Source organism: Oncorhynchus mykiss, chromosome 4 (assembly GCF_013265735.2).
Source record: "Oncorhynchus mykiss isolate Arlee chromosome 4, USDA_OmykA_1.1, whole genome shotgun sequence".
NCBI lineage: Eukaryota > Metazoa > Chordata > Actinopteri > Salmoniformes > Salmonidae > Oncorhynchus > Oncorhynchus mykiss.
In genome coordinates this window covers 24,117,605-24,138,559 of record NC_048568.1, presented here as the reverse complement: position 1 = coordinate 24,138,559, position 20,955 = coordinate 24,117,605, and the positions used below count along the sequence as shown (strand labels likewise).

At 44.8% G+C, this 20,955-nt stretch overlaps 1 protein-coding gene across 2 annotated transcripts in view; it reads right to left on the bottom strand.

Moving 5' to 3' along the window:
* Positions 1-10: 10 nt before the first annotated feature.
* Positions 11-20,955, bottom strand: part of tulp4a (TUB like protein 4a) — a 55,695-nt gene continuing 34,750 nt past the window's right edge. The window contains exons 6-14 of one of the 2 annotated variants that reach the window (XM_036975984.1): positions 18,089-18,196; positions 11,414-11,580; positions 9,375-9,599; positions 8,835-9,069; positions 7,687-7,831; positions 7,251-7,422; positions 7,054-7,147; positions 3,412-6,908; positions 11-3,195 (exon numbers count right to left, since the gene is read on the bottom strand). In XM_036975984.1, the coding sequence (XP_036831879.1) occupies positions 3,079-3,195; positions 3,412-6,908; positions 7,054-7,147; positions 7,251-7,422; positions 7,687-7,831; positions 8,835-9,069; positions 9,375-9,599; positions 11,414-11,580; positions 18,089-18,196 (4,760 nt within the window). In that variant the 3' untranslated portion in view covers positions 11-3,078. The remainder of the gene's footprint in view (positions 3,196-3,411; positions 6,909-7,053; positions 7,148-7,250; positions 7,423-7,686; positions 7,832-8,834; positions 9,070-9,374; positions 9,600-11,413; positions 11,581-18,088; positions 18,197-20,955) is intronic. The other variant, XM_036975985.1, reaches the window with a different exon arrangement.

The following is a 20,955-nucleotide window of genomic DNA, read 5'->3' as shown; positions in this document are numbered from 1 at the left end:
CAAAACAAAATCTGAAACAATGACATTTTATTCAAAAGATGCGTGACATATACAATTGTAAAATAATTAACATGGCATGCCTTACTACCGTTCACTATAAACATTCAGTCACCAAATCACTCAGATTTTTTCAAGTTTTTTTTCTCCTATATATGTCTACAACTACATGTACAAAGCACATTTCTGATCAAACGAAAAGCCAAATCCTACAATGTCTACTACAGGTTACCACCTCAAATGAATTCATTTAGAATCCTAAACCAGTGTCCAAGGGAGATCTATACATGTTTTCAGTGGCTTATCCAAACGGTCATGTCATGTGGACTGATGTGTGAGTTGTATTGAAATAATGCACAATCAAAATTGACCAGTCAGTCAACACCATGAATGCGTAGATTTCCATTGCATGGTGAGAATAAACAAAAAGATAAAACTCTTAACGGAGTGAAAAAGGTTTCGCTTTCTCGAGGGGGAGAATTGGTGGAAATACACACACTGAAGAAGTTAACATAGATAACACTTATGGGATCGGTTGACCTCACAATTGAACACACTTGACACATACTTCCTTAAATGACTACTACCAACTACACTCAAGGACAGGGCACTTCATCAGATCTTCTCCCATCCACTGCAAACTTCACAGAACACATATTGAAAAGTTGTCTCTTCCCTACTTGCCCACCCCCTCCCATGATCTGACAAATAGGCTACACCAGTAACAAACCCCTTTCAACAGAAAGAAATGTTCAGCAAAGTCAACAAGTTATGTACAGCCTTTAGCTTAAGAAAAAAATCTCAGAAATAAATGTACAGACCAGCAAAAAGAAATTGAATATCATAGTTTCCCCCACACTACTAGTGTGAAGGGTTGTCAAACAGTGTTGGTGAGGGGAGGACCTTTCTTTAGAAAATATTGCACAACAAAATTGTTAACACAAAAATGAACATTGACAGACATGTTTAAGAAATTTTATTTTCTTTGAATCAGGTCCATCTTAATCCCACCCCAACCAACAACTATCACATGCAGCTCAGAGGAAGAAAGAAAAATCTAATCTAATAATCTCATTGCTGTCAAGACCATGATGTGTGGATCTGGTCCGGAGTGATCTCTCTCTGTCACACAAGTGATCTAGGCCCCTTTGTATTAATCTTCCAAATTATAGTATTTCCATTTTTTGGCACACACGTTTTGAAGTGATCCTAACCATCCATCAAATAGATATTTTAGTTTGATTTAAAAAAAAAATTAAAAAAAATCCAATGATATGTTTGAAAATTAGTAGTGTGGATGATGTTAACAGGTATCTTACCACACTTAAGTCTGCAAATATTTGAAGTGTCTATCTGCTTTTGCGCCAGCATCCATCCCCAGCCCTGCAGACTGTTCACAACGCATAGAGACCCAAGCCAGGATGTCTAACAAAAACTAGTCAGCTTAAAAGATTGCAGTTTCAGCTTGCCAAGTTCTAACAGGTTAAGATAACCTCAATTAAGGAGAACGCTATCTTCAAAGACTGAAAGAATAGAAAGATGTCAGGTTTCTCAGGGATTATAGTGTATTTCTATATTTATACTACTGTACTACAGCTATCCTCCATAATATTGAACATACACAGTGGGCTACGATGAAAACAACTGTCCAACTCCACCAGATCATTTTACAATATTTATGAATGATATGTGGCAGTTATTTACATGACTTAAAAATTATAATAATAATAATAATAATAATAATGAAATGGCATAGGTGAAATATACAAAAGTATTTCCTGTACCTTGCTTACTCCTTTAGTGTGGGCTTAAGAGTAGGACACGCCTACACGATGACGCTCACTTCACAGAAGTGACAGCAAGTGACAAATTACTTCATGTCAGGGAAACAAAGGTCGGATTGGTGAACTCTTACCTCTAGGATCTTTGTTTGTGTCCCCGTCAATATGTCACCATGATAAAAATGGGAGATACAGGATAACGGTCACAACTATTCTGTAAAACCATTTTAAAACACACCGATTTTGTAGTGTACAGAACAGCATTTCAATTAAGTCTGTCTCTCCCAAATAAAGCAGACATCTTGAAATCCATGTAAACAAGGTACTAAGATTGTATAATAAACAACATGAATACGAAGAACAATTACAATGTTAAAATTCATATCTGAATACTGTATGACCTATTCGTAACAAGAGGAAAAACAAATGCAGAGATACATTAAACCATATGAGCTACATCATCTTTTTTTTCCTTCAAATTCCAAGGACTGCCGTTCAGCTTACATCTTTTACCTCTCCAGAGTTTCTAACAACAGGGAAATCAGACAACTTGCGCATTTGCGTGTGCTAGTGCTCCAACAATACAATGCATATTTTGAAACCTCAAATCCAGCCAAGATAGATTTGGATTGTAACAAAACACATGGCAGATAACTAAAAAATAACATTTCAAAAGCCTAGATTTCCCCCCCAGAAAGTTTGATCTTTAGGTGTAAAAACCTAAACGCCAAAGCAGTGTTATAAAGTGATGATAACGGTTTCATACAGCAACGGATTTCAGTGCCCAGTAGTACCTGTACGCTCTGGAAAGAAAAAAAACGACATCTTCAATCTTCCAGATAGTTTTTTCAAGTATTACTGCTGCTCCTTTTTAAAACCGCACAGAGAGAACGACTCATCTCTCGGGACCATACCGACAGGAAACCCAAACCGTTAGAAGGTTGTAAGTTAAGTCTTTCCACTAGCTAGCTTTCATTAGCTAAAGCAGCATTTATTTGCATGACGACTACAGAAAGCTGAGCTCTTGGGCCCTGTAAGCAGTACAGGGGACCGCTGACTGTGCCAAGGCAAACTATGGCCCTGCTCCAACGCCTGCAGCCCATGCTTATTGCACCCTCTGGTGGCCACATTGGGCAGTGCAGCACCACAGTGTCTCGTTTTCTCGCTTGCGATGCGATATGCAAACAGAGTTCATTTCAGTCTTTTCTCCAATATTAAAGTAACTTCAAATTAAATAATCTTGTCCTTCCAGCAGGTGTTCCGATCCTCGCTAGTATTCAGTGTAAGAGGGGGTGGGACCTCATTTGAGGCGTTGAGTAACATTAGCAAGAGCCACTGCGAAGGCTTGAACAGCAGAGAACGGGTACTGGAAGTCCAGGATGTAGGCGTTGCCGTCAATCCTGCCAAACTGCATCACCTGGTCACAAACACAAACAAACACAGTCAGAGAACATACACAGGAAGCTAACAAACAACATTTCAGATTGTCTGAGCTATTTCCCTACTGAATGCTGAATTATATTTATTCCATGTCATATTCTTAGAAACTAATGGATTCACTCTTCTACATTCCTACACTATCTATACCCAACTTCCCATCTATGTGTAAAAACTACATCTCTAGCCAACTCACCTGTCTCCCCTCCAGTTCGATCTGGAAGTTCTTGGCCGACTCCTGTGTGACACGTCCCCCAAAGTCCAGCTGGTAGACCTGAGTGGCCTCATTCCACAGTGGCTGCTTGTTGGCCATCACATAAACAAAGCCCTGGCTTCCCAACCCGCGGTCCTCCTTCTCATTGGCCTTGCGGCACTTGATCTCCTCTAGCTCGCTGGCCGCCCGTAGGCTCCTCTTGCTCTTCCAGCCCTTCTTGCCGCTCTGGCACTGATTGAGCAGCTCATCCCCGCTGATGAAGAGCTCAGGTTCACTCTCTGAGCTGTCCTGAAATTCGCTGTTTGTGGGAGCCTTGTTCAGCTTCTTAGCCTTCAGCTGCTGCTCCTTCTGGCCTTTGGGCTTCTTCTTTTCCCTGCTGCCCAGCCGCGGGCTGGAGATCAGAGAGTTGAAGTCACCCAGGGCCCGGCCCTCCTTCTTGGATTTGCCTCCCTCGGCGATGGCCGGTGCATTGGCCTCCTCAGCCCTGCCATCTGCCCGCTTGCGGTTCTTCTTGCCAAACTTCTCAGCACTGCTGGGCACGGGGCTCTCGTTGAGGGAGAGGACCTCCTGGAAGCCCTCTCCGGCCTCCATTGCCATGGCCTCTGGTGAGCCACCATGACCCTGCAGCTGCAGCTCTGCTGGGGGCGGTGGAGGGGGAGGCGGTGGGGGAGGAGGGGGAGAGAGGACTGACTTGTCCACCATCATCTGAGAGTGCTTGGGGGGCATGGGGGGCAGTGTCCCCGAGGGGCTGGGCATGGGGGGGCAGGGGTTGTAGGTGCCCCAGGGGGTGTGTAGGGCAATGGGGGGGATGGGGAGCCCGGCACAGGAGCTTCCCCCCGGGTACATTGGAGGGAGGGGGCAGCAGGCCAGGTTAGACAGGTTGGCTGGATAGCCAGGTGGGAGGACCAGGGTGGCATCCTGCTGGTTGAAAGGGACCGGGGCCACCATCTCCTTAGGGGAGCAGAGACGGGGAGAGCCTGGCATGGGCTGCTGCTGGGGCCCACTATAGGTTGTGCCAGGAGCGTACTGAAGGGAGATCTGGTAACCTGCAGCTGCAGCGGCAGCCTGGAAAGAGGCAGCACTGGGGCTGGTGGGGGACTTGGGGGAGAGGATGAAAGGCAGCCGGGAGATGTCGAGGTGCTGGGCTGGGCTGAGGATTAGCGGGGGTGGTTTGTGGGGTCCGGTGTGGCCAGCAGAGCTCAGAGTACCGGTCCGTTCCTGGGGCACCCACACCTCCTCAGTGGTGGCTGGGTCCCACTGGTATGGCGGTGGCCTCTTGACTGTCAGTCCAGACACATCTGCACCCCCTAGTGCCAGATGCCTCAATGACTGACTCAGTGCTTCATCCTCTGTGAAGGCTGAGTTCACATAATCAGCCCTGTCTCTGTTCCCACCTCCTCCTCCATTCCCAGAGCCATCCAGGTTGTATGAGGATTGAGAGACTAGGGGAGAAGCGCTGTTGGAGTGGACGATCACCGTGCTGTGAGGAGCTCCATTCCCTGGAGGAAAATCCTGTCTAATGATTGTACCTCCTGCGATTCCATTCGCAGTCCCACTGGGAGCACTGCTGGCTGCACTACTAAGCCCACTGCTGTTACTACTGCACTGACTGCAGGTGTACAGGGCTTTGGGCACCCTTTGTTGGTAGGAAGACGCCAGTGCAGCATTTTGGGATTTGGCTTTAGTGGGCAGGGTCCTCTGAGGGTCCAGCATCTGGGAAACTTTGAGAGCGGCCTCTCGGCTGTTCCGCCTGAGTGTGGCATGGATCAGACTGCTGTCCAGCCTCTGTCCGGTGCTCCTCCCCCCTGAGGTGTTCTGATTGGCTGTGTCGGGGTAGGGGGGCGGATCTCCACTGGGTATGGAATAGCGGGGAACGGTGAGCCTGTTGAGGGTTGCCGAGGCGTAGGGCAGCTGAATCTTCTTCCCGTCTGTTGAGGAAGAAGAGGAGGTAACCCGGAGGGTTGCTGAGCTTCCCGGGACCTGGAGCGTGTAAATGTTCTGGTTGCAGACAAGCCGCGTTCGAGGCCGGCACACCTCTTCCACGTTACCCCTGCTGTCAAACGTAGTTATCCGCTCGTAGCCTAGCGGCGTTGGGTACTGTGCCGCCTGCTGGCCAGGAGGATACAGGGAGAACTCGCCCTTCTTCAGGCACAGGTCCACTGGCGGCGGGGTGCCGTTACTGCCCCCAGCCTGTCCAGAGGCGGCGTTGGCTGCTGCAGCAGAGGCAGAGGCTGCAGCTGCGGCCACCGTCCCAGGGTAGGGGGGCGGGGGGTTCATCTTGCTGAGCTCCAGAGGGGCGCTGAACACCACCGTGTCCCCCTCAGCCAGCTGGGGGGCAGAGCGGGTGGGTTTAATCTTCAGCAGGTGCTCATGTTCCACACTGACCCTTCTCTCAGCCACCAGCCCCCCTGCAGGGTGGGGGACAGGGATCTGGAGCGCACCCTGTTGGAGCTGGTGCACTGCTGCACCTGACACCTGAGAGGGGACAGATATCTGGAGCTGTTGCTGCATCTGATGGTGCTGTTGTATCTGCTGCTGTTGCTGCATCTGATGGTGCTGCTGATGCTGTTGTTGTTGCATATGCTGCTGTATCTGTTGCTGCTGTTGCTGCAGCTGCTGTGTGTGTTGCTGCTGCTGTAACTGCTGCTGGAGCTGTTGTTGGTGCTGGAGCTGTTGTTGGTGTTGTTGTTGGATGTGCTGCTGCTGTTGCTGCATGTGCTGGATCTGCTGTTGAATGTGTTGCTGCTGCTGCTGGATCTGCTGCTGCTGCATCTGTTGGTGTTGCAGCATCTGCTGCTGCTGGATCTGCTGTTGATGTTGCTGTGCCAGTTGCTGTTGGTGATGTTGCTGCGCTAGTCGTTGTTGCTGTTGTTGTAGCTGTTGATGGTGATGCTGAAGCTGCTGTTGTTGTTGATGCTGAATTTGTTGTTGCTGATGATGTTGCTGCAGTGGTTGTTGATGGCTCTGTGGATGGCTTTGTTGTTGTTGTTGGTGGTGATGAGAGGGAGGAGGCCCAACCAGAAGCCGGCTCATCTCCAGCCCTCCAAAGATGACCTGTCCAGGACTGGAGTACCTGCTGGGAACCGTGTACTGGGCGGTCAGGATGGTGTCCTGGCCCTGGTCAGACGACCCCCCTGCCCCTGCAGAAGCCACGGAGGAGATGGCCGTGGGATTGGATAGGACGTCCAGCTGGACGTTCTGATTGGCTAGGAGGGACTGGACCAGGCCGATGCTCTGGGTGGGGGACATGGCCTGGGCGGGACTGTGGATGGGGGCAATGGGGATGTTGACAGTGCAGGGAGGGTTGTCGTCGGCCACGCCCGAGGCCCCGGTGACTGGCAGGTCATCCTCATCCTCACTGAAGACGTTGGGGCTGAACACAGGCAGGTTGATGTAGTCCATAGAGATCTTACGCACCTCCGGCAGGTAGATGGTCATCTGTCTGGGCTGCAGGTGGAGCAGACTTGTCTTGTAGATCACTGAGAGAGAGAGAGATAAGTGGAGGGATAGAGAGAAAGCAATAGAAGGGAGGGGCAAAAGAAAGAGGGGAGAAGGTTGTTACATTCATTGGAACCATAGTTAAATCATTTAAATTTCCCTCAGAAGTAACTGATTGGTAGTTACCTGCACCAAGATTGGTTGGCAAGAAGGTGGCAAGTCCCACAATCTTAAACTTTGTTCCCCAAATGTTGGATGTGACCTGAGCAAGGTAGTTATGCTGCAAAAGACAAAACCCACATTCAAATCAGTACTTCTTCAAATCCCTAAAACTCAAATGTATGATGATAGGACACAAAGGAAATCAGAATGCGGTCCATTACCTGTGTGATGTCATCTAAGGGGAACTCTCTGCGGGTGAGACTTGGGGACCCAATGGACGGCTTCCGGATGGGTAACCGTGGCGACCGCGAGATCTCCTGGGTAGCGCGGGACAGTTTGGGGGACTTTCTGGGGTCAATATTGATTCTGTTGGTAAAGGGACAGACTAAGTCTCTACAGAGAAGGTAGCACATGAAAGAGAAAGGTTTAGGGATGCAGTGAAACAAATGAAACAAAAACAGTGCATAACATTCAAGCAGCATTAGTAGACAAAAATGCAGTGGCTTAGTCAGTACTTTATAGGTCCAAACAGAACATGTGGGTTTCCTCGAACTCCAAATAATAGAATTGTCCCAAAATGGTGAGTAAAACAAAGAATCTAAATCAAACACATGCTTGTAATTCATTAATGAATGCAGTATAAAGGCTGTTTATTACCTGGGAAGTTTGGGAGACTTGCTGCCTCTGGATATCTTTGGGGATTTCTTGCCGACCCAGTCGTCACTCAGCTCTATATCACTGGAGTCTGAACAGTTACAGCTGTCTATCATCGACGAGATCAGACTGTTCCCATACACCTCATCTGGAAGGAGAGAGGAAAACAGGGGATGGAGAGAAAGAAAGATGGGTGGAGGGTAATACAATGAAGTTGGTGTGATGGGGAAATGATGGGTGTCTGTCTACTGCTCTATGAATAATATCATCAGGGTGATCATTCGTTAAGTGTCACTGACTCAAGAGGCACTACAGTACATCTCTGCATATGGGGATATAAGTCAAACTGACATTGATAGGTTTCCAACCGAACCACCGTGACTTTACCAACGTTTATTTCCTTTATCACAACAAATACATATCCCCAGTGTTAACAGCAGGGGGCACACTTCCTTCACCTCTTCTTAGACATGCAAGAACAAACTGACAAATCATATCCAATTTCAGACGCACACTCACTAACACAACATTTTCAACTTATTTAGTCCCCCAAACTATTGTTTCCAAGTAACTTCTCTCATTCATATGGGGCCCCCGAACCGCAACTGCTCCAGTTTAGGTCAAGATCATTTATTTTATCAGCATTTAAGAGTGAATGGGCTGCATACATTTCATGGCTGGATTCATTTATCACAGGAGAGGGCAGTGGAGAGGGAGGTGATTTATGGTAGATACCAGAGGCCATTAAGTAGTTAACAGGGGCCCAGTCTGCTCTGTACTGTGGCTGGCTGGCTGGGGGACTATTAAACACTGAGAACACTCAACCAACACTGTCTGAAACTTCTTCACCACAAGTTAGTCCTGCATGTTATATGAACAGAAAAGTACCAGGGGAGCAGGGAAGGAGGCTCTGGCTAGGCAGCAGACTGACAAATTATATTTGAGTAACTAACGGTTATTAACAAGAAGATACTGACTTCACACTTTTTAAGTAAAAAGCAGTCATACGAGAAGCTGAACCAGCTCCCAAAGCAACAGAATCGTCTAGAATCATCGTTAGAACAGCCATAATGGAGCAGGATTTCAATGTGATATTTTCTAAACAAACACCACCAACACTTTCCTCACACAGTTTCGTCAGAAAACCTCACCTGCTTTGCCGTCCGTCTTGGGGTCCATGATCACGAACTCGGGACGGAGCTTGCTGATGCGTCGGCCCTTGAGGATGGGCACCAAGCCCCCCAGGTACTCCAGGTAGAGGGTGTAGCAGGGCCCGCCCACCTCAGGGTTGTCCTCCGTCCGCTTCATGGTGCAGTGCAGCCGCTCGTTCCCCGCCGTCGGGTAACTCACAAAGTCACGCATATTGTTGGGGTCTGGAATGGGGGGCTAGAGGTGGAGAGAGAGAGAGAGAGAGAAAGGATGAATGGATGAGGTGCATTCTGGCACAAAGCGGCGACTCCTGGTGCTGACTCAAGTCAAGTAGCAATTTTATCCCTTGCTAAACACTTTTTCAACCCTCTATCTTACCCTGGAATTATGACCCTGAATGACCGTTTGTATTGAATGTCAGTCTGTATAAACTGCCAGGTGGGTAAACCAGAACCCTCAACCTCCCCATTTCATAGAGTAGCATATCCTCACCCTCCCAGACACATATCCATACTGTATGCGACATCTCATAAACCCTGTACCTTGATGGTGGGTGTGAAGGCTGTGGTGACGTAAGAACAGAGACGAGAGGGCATGGTGAGCTTTGCCACGTCCTTCTCCTCCCGGAGCGCCCCGGCAATGCCCTGCTGGCACAGCAGCTGCAGGCTGGCCACCCGGTGCTCCACCCGCACCACGTAGAGTACCGGGCCACAAGCCAAGAACAGACGAGAGTCCCGGTGACCCCAGCACAGCGTGGTGATGGGACGCTGGGGAGAACAGGGATGGTGATTATTCTATGGAACTCATAGCATACAGTGCCTTGCGAAAGTATTCGGCCCCCTTGAACTTTGCGACCTTTTGCCACATTTCAGGCTTCAAACATAAAGATATAAAACTGTATTTTTTGTGAAGAATCAACAACAAGTGGGACACAATCATGAAGTGGAACGACATTTATTGGATATTTCAAACTTTTTTAACAAATCAAAAACTGAAAAATTGGGCGTGCAAAATTATTCAGCCCCCTTAAGTTAATACTTTGTAGCGCCACCTTTTGCTGCGATAACAGCTGTAAGTCGCTTGGGGTATGTCTCTATCAGTTTTGCACATCGAGAGACTGACATTTTTTCCCATTCCTCCTTGCAAAACAGCTCGAGCTCAGTGAGGTTGGATGGAGAGCATTTGTGAACAGCAGTTTTCAGTTCTTTCCACAGATTCTCGATTGGATTCAGGTCTGGACTTTGACTTGGCCATTCTAACACCTGGATATGTTTATCTTTGAACCATTCCATTGTAGACTTTGCTTTATGTTTTGGATCATTGTCTTGTTGGAAGACAAATCTCCGTCCCAGTCTCAGGTCTTTTGCAGACTCCATCAGGTTTTCTTCCAGAATGGTCCTGTATTTGGCTCCATCCATCTTCCCATCAATTTTAACCATCTTCCCTGTCCCTGCTGAAGAAAAGCAGGCCCAAACCATGATGCTGCCACCACCATGTTTGACAGTGGGGATGGTGTGTTCAGGGTGATGAGCTGTGTTGCTTTTACGCCAAACATAACGTTTTGCATTGTTGCCAAAAAGTTCAATTTTGGTTTCATCTGACCAGAGCACCTTCTTCCACATGTTTGGTGTGTCTCCCAGGTGGCTTGTGGCAAACTTTAAACAACACTTTTTATGGATATCTTTAAGAAATGGCTTTCTTCTTGCCACTCATCCATAAAGGCCAGATTTGTGCAATATACGACTGATTGTTGTCCTATGGACAGAGTCTCCCACCTCAGCTGTAGATCTCTGCAGTTCATCCAGAGTGATCATGGGCCTCTTGGCTGCATCTCTGATCAGTCTTCTCCTTGTATGGGCTGAAAGTTTAGAGGGACGGCCAGGTCTTGGTAGATTTGCAGTGGTCTGATACTCCTTCCATTTCAATATTATCGCTTGCACAGTGCTCCTTGGGATGTTTAAAGCTTGGGAAATCTTTTTGTATCCAAATCCGGCTTTAAACTTCTTCACAACAGTATCTCGGACCTGCCTGGTGTGTTCCTTGTTCTTCATGATGCTCTCTGCGCTTTTAACGGAACTCTGAGACTATCACAGTGCAGGATCATTTATACGGAGACTTGATTACACACAGGTGGATTGTATTTATCATCATTAGTCATTTAGGTCAGCATTGGATCATTCAGAGATCCTCACTGAACTTCTGGAGAGAGTTTGCTGCACTGAAAGTAAAGGGGCTGAATAATTTTGCACGCCCAATTTTTCAGTTTTTGATTTGTTAAAAAAGTTTGAAATATCCAATAAATGTCGTTCCACATCATGATTGTGTCCCACTTGTTGTTGATTCTTCACAAAAAAATACAGTTTTATATCTTTATGTTTGAAGCCTGAAATGTGGCAAAAGGTCGCAAAGTTCAAGGGGGCCGAATACTTTCGCAAGGCACTGTATGATGTGACTTCTCAATAGTATGTTTACCAATGTAAGGTGTTGTGTGTGTGGTACTGAAGATGTGTTGTGGATGCTGGAGTGTGTGTGTGTGTGTCATCTGTGCCGCAGGAGCTGGTCTAAGTGTGTGTGTTATTACTTGTGCAGGCGTGTCCAGTGTGTAGATGTGTTCTCCGCAGACGTTGTAGAACTTGACGACGGCGTTTCTGGTGGGAGGTAGACAGGAGGAGTCGGGGGGCAAGACAGCTCTCTCCATCCCAGCCACGGCCAGGAGATCCCCCTGAGAACACCACTGGACTACCACATCTACCACACACAGAGAAGAGAATACATGAAGAGTTCACACACACAAAACACTTACCCTTAAGAACACCACTGACCAATGTGGGTGATATAGGCCTAGAAAGCAGAAGATAGTGAGAATCTGTTTTTTTCCCCCAGGTTGCCTAAATCCAAGCAAAATTGAGCTTAGGTGCATCCCGCTTCCATTGATCGTCCTTGAGAAGTTTCTATAACTTGATTGGAGTCCACCTGTGGTAAATTCAATTGATTGGACATGATTTGGAAAGGCACACACCTATCTACAGTTGAAGTCGGAAGTTTACATACACCTTGGCCAAATAAATTTAAACTCAGTTTTTCACAATTCCTGACATTTAATCCAAGTAAAAATTCCCTGTCTTAGGTCAGTTAGGATCACCACCTTATTTTAAGAATGTGAAATGTCAGAATAATAGTAGAGAGAATGATTTCTTTCAGCTTTTATTTCTTTCATCACATTCCCAGTGGGTCAGAAGTTTACATACACTCAATTAATATTTGGTAGCATTGCCTTTAAATTGCTTAACTTGGGTCAAACATTTTGGGTAGCCTCAACAAGCTTCCCACATTAAATTGGGTGAATTTTGGCCCATTCCTCCTGACAGAGCTGCTATAACTAAGTCAGGTTTGTAGGCCTCCTTGCTCACACATGCCTTTTCAGTTCTGCCCACAAATGTTCTATAGGATTGAGGTCAGGGCTTTGTGCTGGCCATTCCAATACCTTGACTATGTTGTTCTTAAGCCATTTTGCCAACTTTGGAAGTATGCTTTGGGTAATTGTCCATTTGGAAGACCCATTTGCAACCAAGTTTTAACTGATATATTGAAGCAACATATCAAGACATCCACATAATTGTCCTTCCACATGATGCCATCTATTTTGTGAAGTGCAACAGTCCCTCCTGCAGCAAACCACTCCCACAACACGATGCTGCCATCCCCGTGCTTCACAGTTGGGATGGTGTTCTTCGGCTTGCAAGCCTCCCCCTTTTTCCTCCAAACATAACGAAGGTCATTATGGCCAAACAAATCTATTTCTGTATCATCAGACCAGAGGACATTTCTCCAAAAAGTACGATCTTTGTCCCCATGTGCAGTTGCAAACCGTAGTCTGGCTTTTTTCTGGAGGTTTTGGAGCAGTGGCTTCTTCCTTGCTGAGCGGCCTTTCAGGTTATGTCGATATAGGACTCATTTTTACTGTGGATATAGATACTTTTGTACCTGTTTCCACCAGCATCTTCACAAAGTCCTTTGCTGTTGTTCTGGGATTGATTTGCACTTCTCGCACCAAAGTACGTTCATCTCTAGGAGACAGAACGTGTCTCCTTCCTGAGCGGTATGACGGCTGCGTGGTCCCATGGTGTTTATACTTGTGTACTATTGTTTGTACAGATGAACGTAATACTTTCAAGCATTTGGAAATTGTTCCCAAGGATGAACCAGACTTGTGGAGGTCTACATTTTTTTCCCCTGAGGTCTTGGCTGATTTCTTTTGATTTTCCCATGATGTCAAGCAAAGAGTTTGAAGGTAGGCCATGAAATACATCCACAGGTACACCTCCAATTGACTCAAATGATGTCAATTAGCCTATCAGAAGTTTCTAAAGCCATTACATAATTTTCTGGAATTTTCCAAGCTGTTCAAAGGCACAGTCAACTTAGTGTATGTAAACTTATGACCCACTGGAATTGTGATACAGTGAATTATAAGGGAAATAATCTGTCTGTAAACAATTGTTGGAAAAATTACTTGTGTCATGCACAAAGTAGATGTCCTAACCGACTTGCCAAAACTATAGTTTGTTAAGAAAACATTTGTGGAGTGGTTGAAAAACACGTTTTAATGACTCCAACCTAAGTATATGTAAGCTTCCGAATTCAACTGTATATAAGGTCCCACAGTTGACAGTGCATGTCAGAGCAAAAACCAAGCCATGAATTGTCAGTAGAGCGCCGAGATTGTGTCGAGTTACAGATTTGGGGAAGTGTACCAACACATTTCTGGAGCATTGAAGGTCCCCAAGAACACAGTGGCCTCCATTCTTAAAATGGAAGAAGTTTGGAACCACCAATGGGTGTTTATAGCGTTTAAGAAGGCTGCCTACTTGTTGAACTTGTCAGATATCACTACACACTTTGTTTTATACAGTTGACACAGATGTTGTTTTTGTTTTGCTGGCCAGTAAAGACTATTTTTAAATTAGACTCTTCCTAGAACTGGCCGCCTGGCCAAACTGAGCAATCGGGTGAGAAGTGCCTTGGTCAGGGAGGTGACCAAGAACCCGATGGTCACTCTGACAGAGCTCCAGAGTTCCTCTGTGGAGATGGGAGAACCTTCCAGAAGGACTACCATCTCTGCAGCACTCCACCAATCAGGCCTTTAATGTAGAGTGGCTAGACAGAAGCCACTCCTCAGTAAAAGCCATGACAGCCAGCTTGGTGTTTGCAAAAAAGGCACCTAAAGGACTCTCAGACCATGAGAAAACAGATTCTCTGGTCTGATGAAACCAAGATTGAACTCTTTGGCCTGAATGCCTAGAGTCACGTCTGGAAGAATCCTGACACCATCCCTATGGTGAAGCATGGTGGTGGCAACATTGTGGGGATGTTTTTCAGCGGCAGGGACTGGGAGACAAGTCAGGATCAAGGGAAAGATGAACGGAGCAAAGTACAGAGAGATCCTTGATGAAAACCTGCTCTAGAGCGTTCAGGACCTCAGACTGGGGAAAAGGCTTACCTTCCAACAGGACAACGACCCTAAGCACATAGCTAAGACAACGCAGGAGTGGTTTCGGAACAAGTCTCTGAATGTCATTGAGTGGCCCCGCCAGAGCCCGGACATGAATCTGATTGAACATCTCTAGAGAGACCTGAAAATAGCTGTGCAGCGACGCTCCCCATCCAATCTGACAGAGCTTGAGCGGATCTGCAGAGAAGAATGGAGAAACTCTCCAAATACAGGTGTGCCAAGCTTGTAGCATCATACCCAAGAAGATTCAAGGCTGGAATCGCTGCCAAAGGTGCTTCAACAAAAGTACTGAGTAAATGTTCTGAATACTTTTGTAAATTTGATATTTTATTTATTTATTACAAAAATGTCTAATAACCTGTTTTTGCTTTGTCATTTTGGGGTATTGTGTGTAGATTGATGAGGGGGGGGGGAAACCTCTTAAGGTTCATGTCTGTGAGTATAACATAACTTATGTAGCAGGCAAAACCCTGAGGACTAACTGTTCAGATTTTTTTTTTTTTGGCCTCTCTCTGTTCCCTGACTTGTTATTGCCAAGGGATATTTCTTATGAACCTGTTTTCAGTTCCTACCGCTTCCACTGGATGTCACCAGTCTTTGGAATTTGGTTGATGTTATTCATTTGTGCAACGAAGAAGAAGCACATCCAGGAACAACGTTACACTATTGAGAGTTGCGCAAGACGTAAAAAAGGAGCATGGTTTGTTTACTTCCTGTATTGAAAACAGATTGCCTCGTCTACAATTTGATAGATTATTAACATTTAAAAATACCTAAAGTTGTATTAGAAAAGTAGTTTGAAATATTATGGCAAAGTTTATAGGACACTTGAAATATTTTGTAGTGACGTTGCGTTTTTTGGAAACTGTTTTTTTTTCTGGATCAAACGCGTCAAATAAATGGACATTTGGATATACAGTGCATTGCGAAAGTATTCGGCCCCCTTGAACTTTGCGACCTTTTGCCACATTTCAGGCTTCAAACATGAAGATATAAAACTGTATTTTTTTGTGAAGAATCAACAACAAGTGGGACACAATCATGAAGTGGAACGACATTTATTGGATATTTCAAACTTTTTTAACAAATCAAAAACTGAAAAATTGGGCGTGCAAAATTATTCAGCCCCTTTACTTTCAGTGCAGCAAACTCTCTCCAGAAGTTCAGTGAGGATCACTGAATGATCCAATGTTGACCTAAATGACTAATGATGATAAATACAATCCACCTGTGTGTAATCAAGTCTCCGTATAAATGCACCTGCACTGTGATAGTCTCAGAGGTCCGTTAAAAGCGCAGAGAGCATCATGAAGAACAAGGAACACACCAGGCAGGTCCGAGATACTGTTGTGAAGAAGTTTAAAGCCGGATTTGGATACAAAAAGATTTCCCAAGCTTTAAACATCCCAAGGAGCCCTGTGCAAGCGATAATAATGAAATGGAAGGAGTATCAGACCACTGCAAATCTACCAAGACCTGGCCGTCCCTCTAAACTTTCAGCTCATACAAGGAGAAGACTGATCAGAGATGCAGCCAAGAGGCACATGATCACTCTGGATGAACTGCAGAGATCTACAGCTGAGGTGGGAGACTCTGTCCATAGGACAACAATCAGTCGTATATTGCACAAATTTGGCCTTTATGGAAGAGTGGCAAGAAGAAAGCCATTTCTTAAAGATATCCATAAAAAGTGTTGTTTAAAGTTTGCCACAAGCCACCTGGGAGACACACCAAACATGTGGAAGAAGGTGCTCTGGTCAGATGAAACCAAAATTGAACTTTTTGGCAACAATGCAAAACGTTATGTTTGGCGTAAAAGCAACACAGCTCATCACCCTGAACACACCATCCCCACTGTCAAACATGGTGGTGGCAGCATCATGGTTAAAATTGATGGGAAGATGGATGGAGCCAGATACATGACCATTCTGGAAGAAAACCTGATGGAGTCTGCAAAAGACCTGAGACTGGGACGGAGATTTGTCTTCCAACAAGACAATGATCCAAAACATAAAGCAAAATCTACAATGGAATGGTTCAATAATAAACATATCCAGGTGTTAGAATGGCCAAGTCAAAGTCCAGACCTGAATCCAATCGAGAATCTGTGGAAAGAACTGAAAACTGCTGTTCACAAATGCTCTCCATCCAACCTCACTGAGCTCGAGCTGTTTTGCAAGGAGGAATGGGAAAAAATTTCAGTCTCTCGATGTGCAAAACCAATAGAGACATACCCCAAGCGACTTACAGCTGTAATCGCAGCAAAAGGTGGCGCTACAAAGTATTAACTTAAGGGGGCTGAATAATTTTGCACGCCCAATTTTTCAGTTTTTGATTTGTTAAAAAAGTTTGAAATATCCAATAAATGTCGTTCCACTTCATGATTGTGTCCCACTTGTTGTTGATTCTTCACAAAAAAAAATACAGTTTTATATCTTTATGTTTGAAGCCTGAAATGTGGCAAAAGGTCGCAAAGTTCAAGGGGGCCGAATACTTTCGCAATGCACTATATATGGAAGGAATTAATCGAACAAAAGGACCAATTGTGATGTTTATGGGACATATTGGAGTGCCAACAAAAGAAGCTCGTCAAAGGTAATGCATGTTTTATATTTTATTTCAGCGTTTTGTGTAGCGCCTGCAGGGTTGAAATATTCTACTCTCTTTGTTGACATTGTGCTATCATCAGATTATAGCTTCTTATGCTTTCGCCGAAAAGCCTTTTTAAAATCTGACATGTTGGCTGGATTCACAACGAGTATAGCTTTAATTGAGTATCTTGCATGTGTGATTTAATGAAAGTTTGATTTTTATATCATATTTTGAATTTGCCGCGCTGCATTTTCCCTGTTTTTTTCCCAAGTGGGAAGCAAACGTCCCCTATACCATAAGAAGTTAATACATTTAACGTAACAAAATGTGGAAAAGGTCAAGGGGCCTGAACACATTCCGAATGCACTGTACATGTCCAAAAAAAGCATTGGATTGGTGTAAACATGGGCGAGTTTCCTTCCACCATATTTTTTGCACCAGACTCAGCACAGTCACATTGAGATTGACTTCATAATTTAAAGGGCCAATTAGCAGTTGAAACAAAGTGTCATCCTCGCCACTGCTTCGGTAAAAAGCTGAGGGATGGGGCTGGAGAAATGTAACCACTTAACATTCATAGACAGAGCTATGGATGCAAGGACTGACCATCCATGATATCAAAATGATAGTTTTAACCATTTACTTTGTTTACAAACATTGTAGTAAAACAAGCTTATATTTGGGGTTCTGATGAGGAACAACAGCTGAAACTACACTCTTGAGACATTAGTTATAGTCTTCAAGAATCAATGGATGTAGCAACTGCTGACTGCCCCTTTAAGCCTAACCTATGACCTGACCCATCATCACCTTATGTATGATGGGAAACCCAGCCCAGGTCAGTTTCATAGTGTAGCATAGCTTATGCTGCCCCCCAGATAACAACCCCCACCCCCAGATAACAACCCCCCCTGAAAATAAAAAAATAAACTACACAACACAAATGGCTCCTAGCCTGGCCCGCGCATGCTTTCTGACCCGAACAATAAAACTGAAACTTAATAATATAAAAAATTAAATAGAAATACTTTTATACAACTGAAACCAAATACAAACTAGCAAATCAGGTCTAAAACGAACTGAAAAATCTAAAGAGCAATAGAAAAAATTAAAAAATGAAATCTATAATAACCTTGATACAAACACACATACCTTTTAGGCCAGTGTGGATAAGAGTGGGAGAGAGGTCATCATAGTTGTTCATCAGGCTGATGTCTCCAGAGGTGAAGCTGACCGTCAGCAGAGGCTTCAAACGTTGGACTGTGGAGACAAAGACCACAACAAGACCAGGTCAGAGAGAGGGATACCACAACACAACCACAGAAACAAAGAGACCCAAACACAACCAGATAAAGACAGAGGGGGAGGTCAACAGAGTGAAACAAAACCAGGTCAACCATGATCCTATTCTGATTCTATTTCAGAGAGACTGACAATCCGACTAAGACAAATTGCTCTTTCTTATATTTTCTGGAATTCATACCAAATGCAAGCATTCCCTGTATTATACATTGATAGCTTCTTAGCAACCAAGTCAGAGGATGGTGTGATCAATATGCATTTCCAGTGGGCCATAAAATTGATTGAGAGTGAGGGACACCGTGTGTGTGTGTGTGTGTGTGTGTGTGTGTGTGTGTGTGTAATAAGGGAGGGGTAGTGGGACACAAGGACATTTCTGCATCTTTGGCAGCTGCTCCTAGTGATTAATCTTGGGGTAGTGATCTCTACTGTGTCCTATTCAAAAGCACAAAGACACCCATGCATCTCACCTTAGTACCATCCATCCACTCTCTCAGGGCTATAAATAACACACCTTCATAAAACACAGCCACCGCTGCTCTGAACACCATGTAAATCTTGGGTGCCTCAAAGGGACTAAGGACAACTATCGTGACTGTTCTGTATTAGTCCATGGTTTATGTGGACATACGATCAGTGATGAAGGGGAAGGAGGTTTAACTAAACATGAGGAACTGATCAGGTCATGTTGTCAGGAAAAAATGTCAAGGTTCCATCCTACTCTCCGCATTGTGCTACGCTATGAAACTGACCTGGGTTGGGTTTCCCAAAAACATCGTGGCACTAAGATCATCTTAATGCCATTGAAACTAAGTGCTACAATGCTTTTGGGAAACCGAGCCCTGTACTAAACAGTGTGTGATGTACTGGTTGTATCGTTTAGTTAGAAGTAACGCTACAGTGTCATGGTGTAGCAAATATATCAATGTAATCTTTGCAGTAAGACAGCAGCAGTAGAAGGCCTGGCATCTTCAACCAGCGCCTTGAGAGTCATTCGCTAGCCTGCCCTTCCCGCAGATAATTTCTCAGCGCCAATCAATTACCAGCGACTTTTTTAAATTAGTGAATTAGAGCATAATTACCGTTCCAGCTCAGGCAAGCACTTTTGAACTTTACTACACACCGACTGACCAGACTCTAAACACATCACCGGGGGAGGCTGGCCCAGGCGTCGATGCAACCAATGAGACGCAATAAAAAAAACAGTGCACATAAAATGGAGGCCGTTATGTGAGCTGCTAATCATGCACATCACTTCCCAAGGAGGCTGAGAGGTGTTCCACCAAATAAATTCTTACCAAACCAAAGACCAGGGGAGATGCAGGAAACAGAGAGGTTTGTGTAACACACGGGTCTCTCTCTAACAAAGGCCTATTAAAACAGTTATATCACATATCGGCCCCTTGGTTAAACTGGTAACCTTGTGGCTGTACAGTACTGCTTCCAGGCCATTGGAGGGATGAGGGGAGTTGGTTTTGACAAGAGCCATTGAATTAGGGTAAAATGATGATTCAAATGGAAAATTTGTAGCAGTGGGGGGTAAACCCACGGGGTCCCTGGATAATTTTTATGTAGGACTGAGAAGCTCAGTTCTGGTGACTTTAAAAAAAGGATATTCTACTCCAAATGAATGAAAAATAAATTCTGATGACACCCTTTAAATTACAATTTCCACTTCCCGAAATGAGCCCAATAACACAAACCACATTTTCATCCAACCATTTCATGCGGATTAATTACCTGATTCATGAAAATAGTCACGACATGGCTGATGGAAACATGAAATGCCGGTAAAATGTTATACATGCCGACAGACAATTTGTTTGTTCGACGTGGTGGGATCTTTTTGTCATGTGATGATGTTTGTGTGGTCCACCCACTACGATTGGGGAAAGCATGCAGTTTATTAGGCTACATATGAAATAAGTTATAATGATCTTCACAGGGTTAGTGAATGTATAAGGTGATGAGCTTGATGCTCCAATAAATATCGAGGGTCTTATTCTGGTGACATGATGATCGATGCTTGCCTACCGTTTGACAAATAAATAATATCACTGTTAGCAATAATCTCATAATGTAGGTAGCCTACCCACACAGCATCTGTGAGCTGTTGGCTAGAGAGCAGCACCAGAGTAGCACCTTTGTTATATAAAGCAACCGTTTTTCTGACAAAACCATCTGAAGAGTTGAAAATGCGATTTAACTTGTATTTTTATGGGAATTTAATGGCAAAAGTTATTTTTATGTGCACTACCTTATCAGGCACAGCCATTCATCCGCAAAAGTAGGTTTGATAGAAACACATCCCTGGTGGGAAAATATACATATTGTTTCATGCAGATTATCGAATATTCGCATCAAAATCTGTTGCAAATTTGATGGAAACCTAGCTGCACATAGCCATTGCATGGTCCATATTATCAGGTATGCTATTAGCAATAAACATGATCACCTGTAGCTCATCTACATCATAAACAATTAATGAACATGCACCTGTGGAACGGTCATTAAGACACGAACAGCTTACAGACAGTAGGCAATTAAGGTCACAGTTCTCAAAACTTAGGACACTAAAGAGGCCTTTCTACTGACTCTGAAAAACAGCAAAAGAAAGATGCCCAGGGTCCCTGCTCATCTGCGTGAACATGCCTTAGGCATGAGGACTACAGATGTGGCCAGAGAGACAGGACGGACAGCTGATCGTCCTTGCAGTGGCA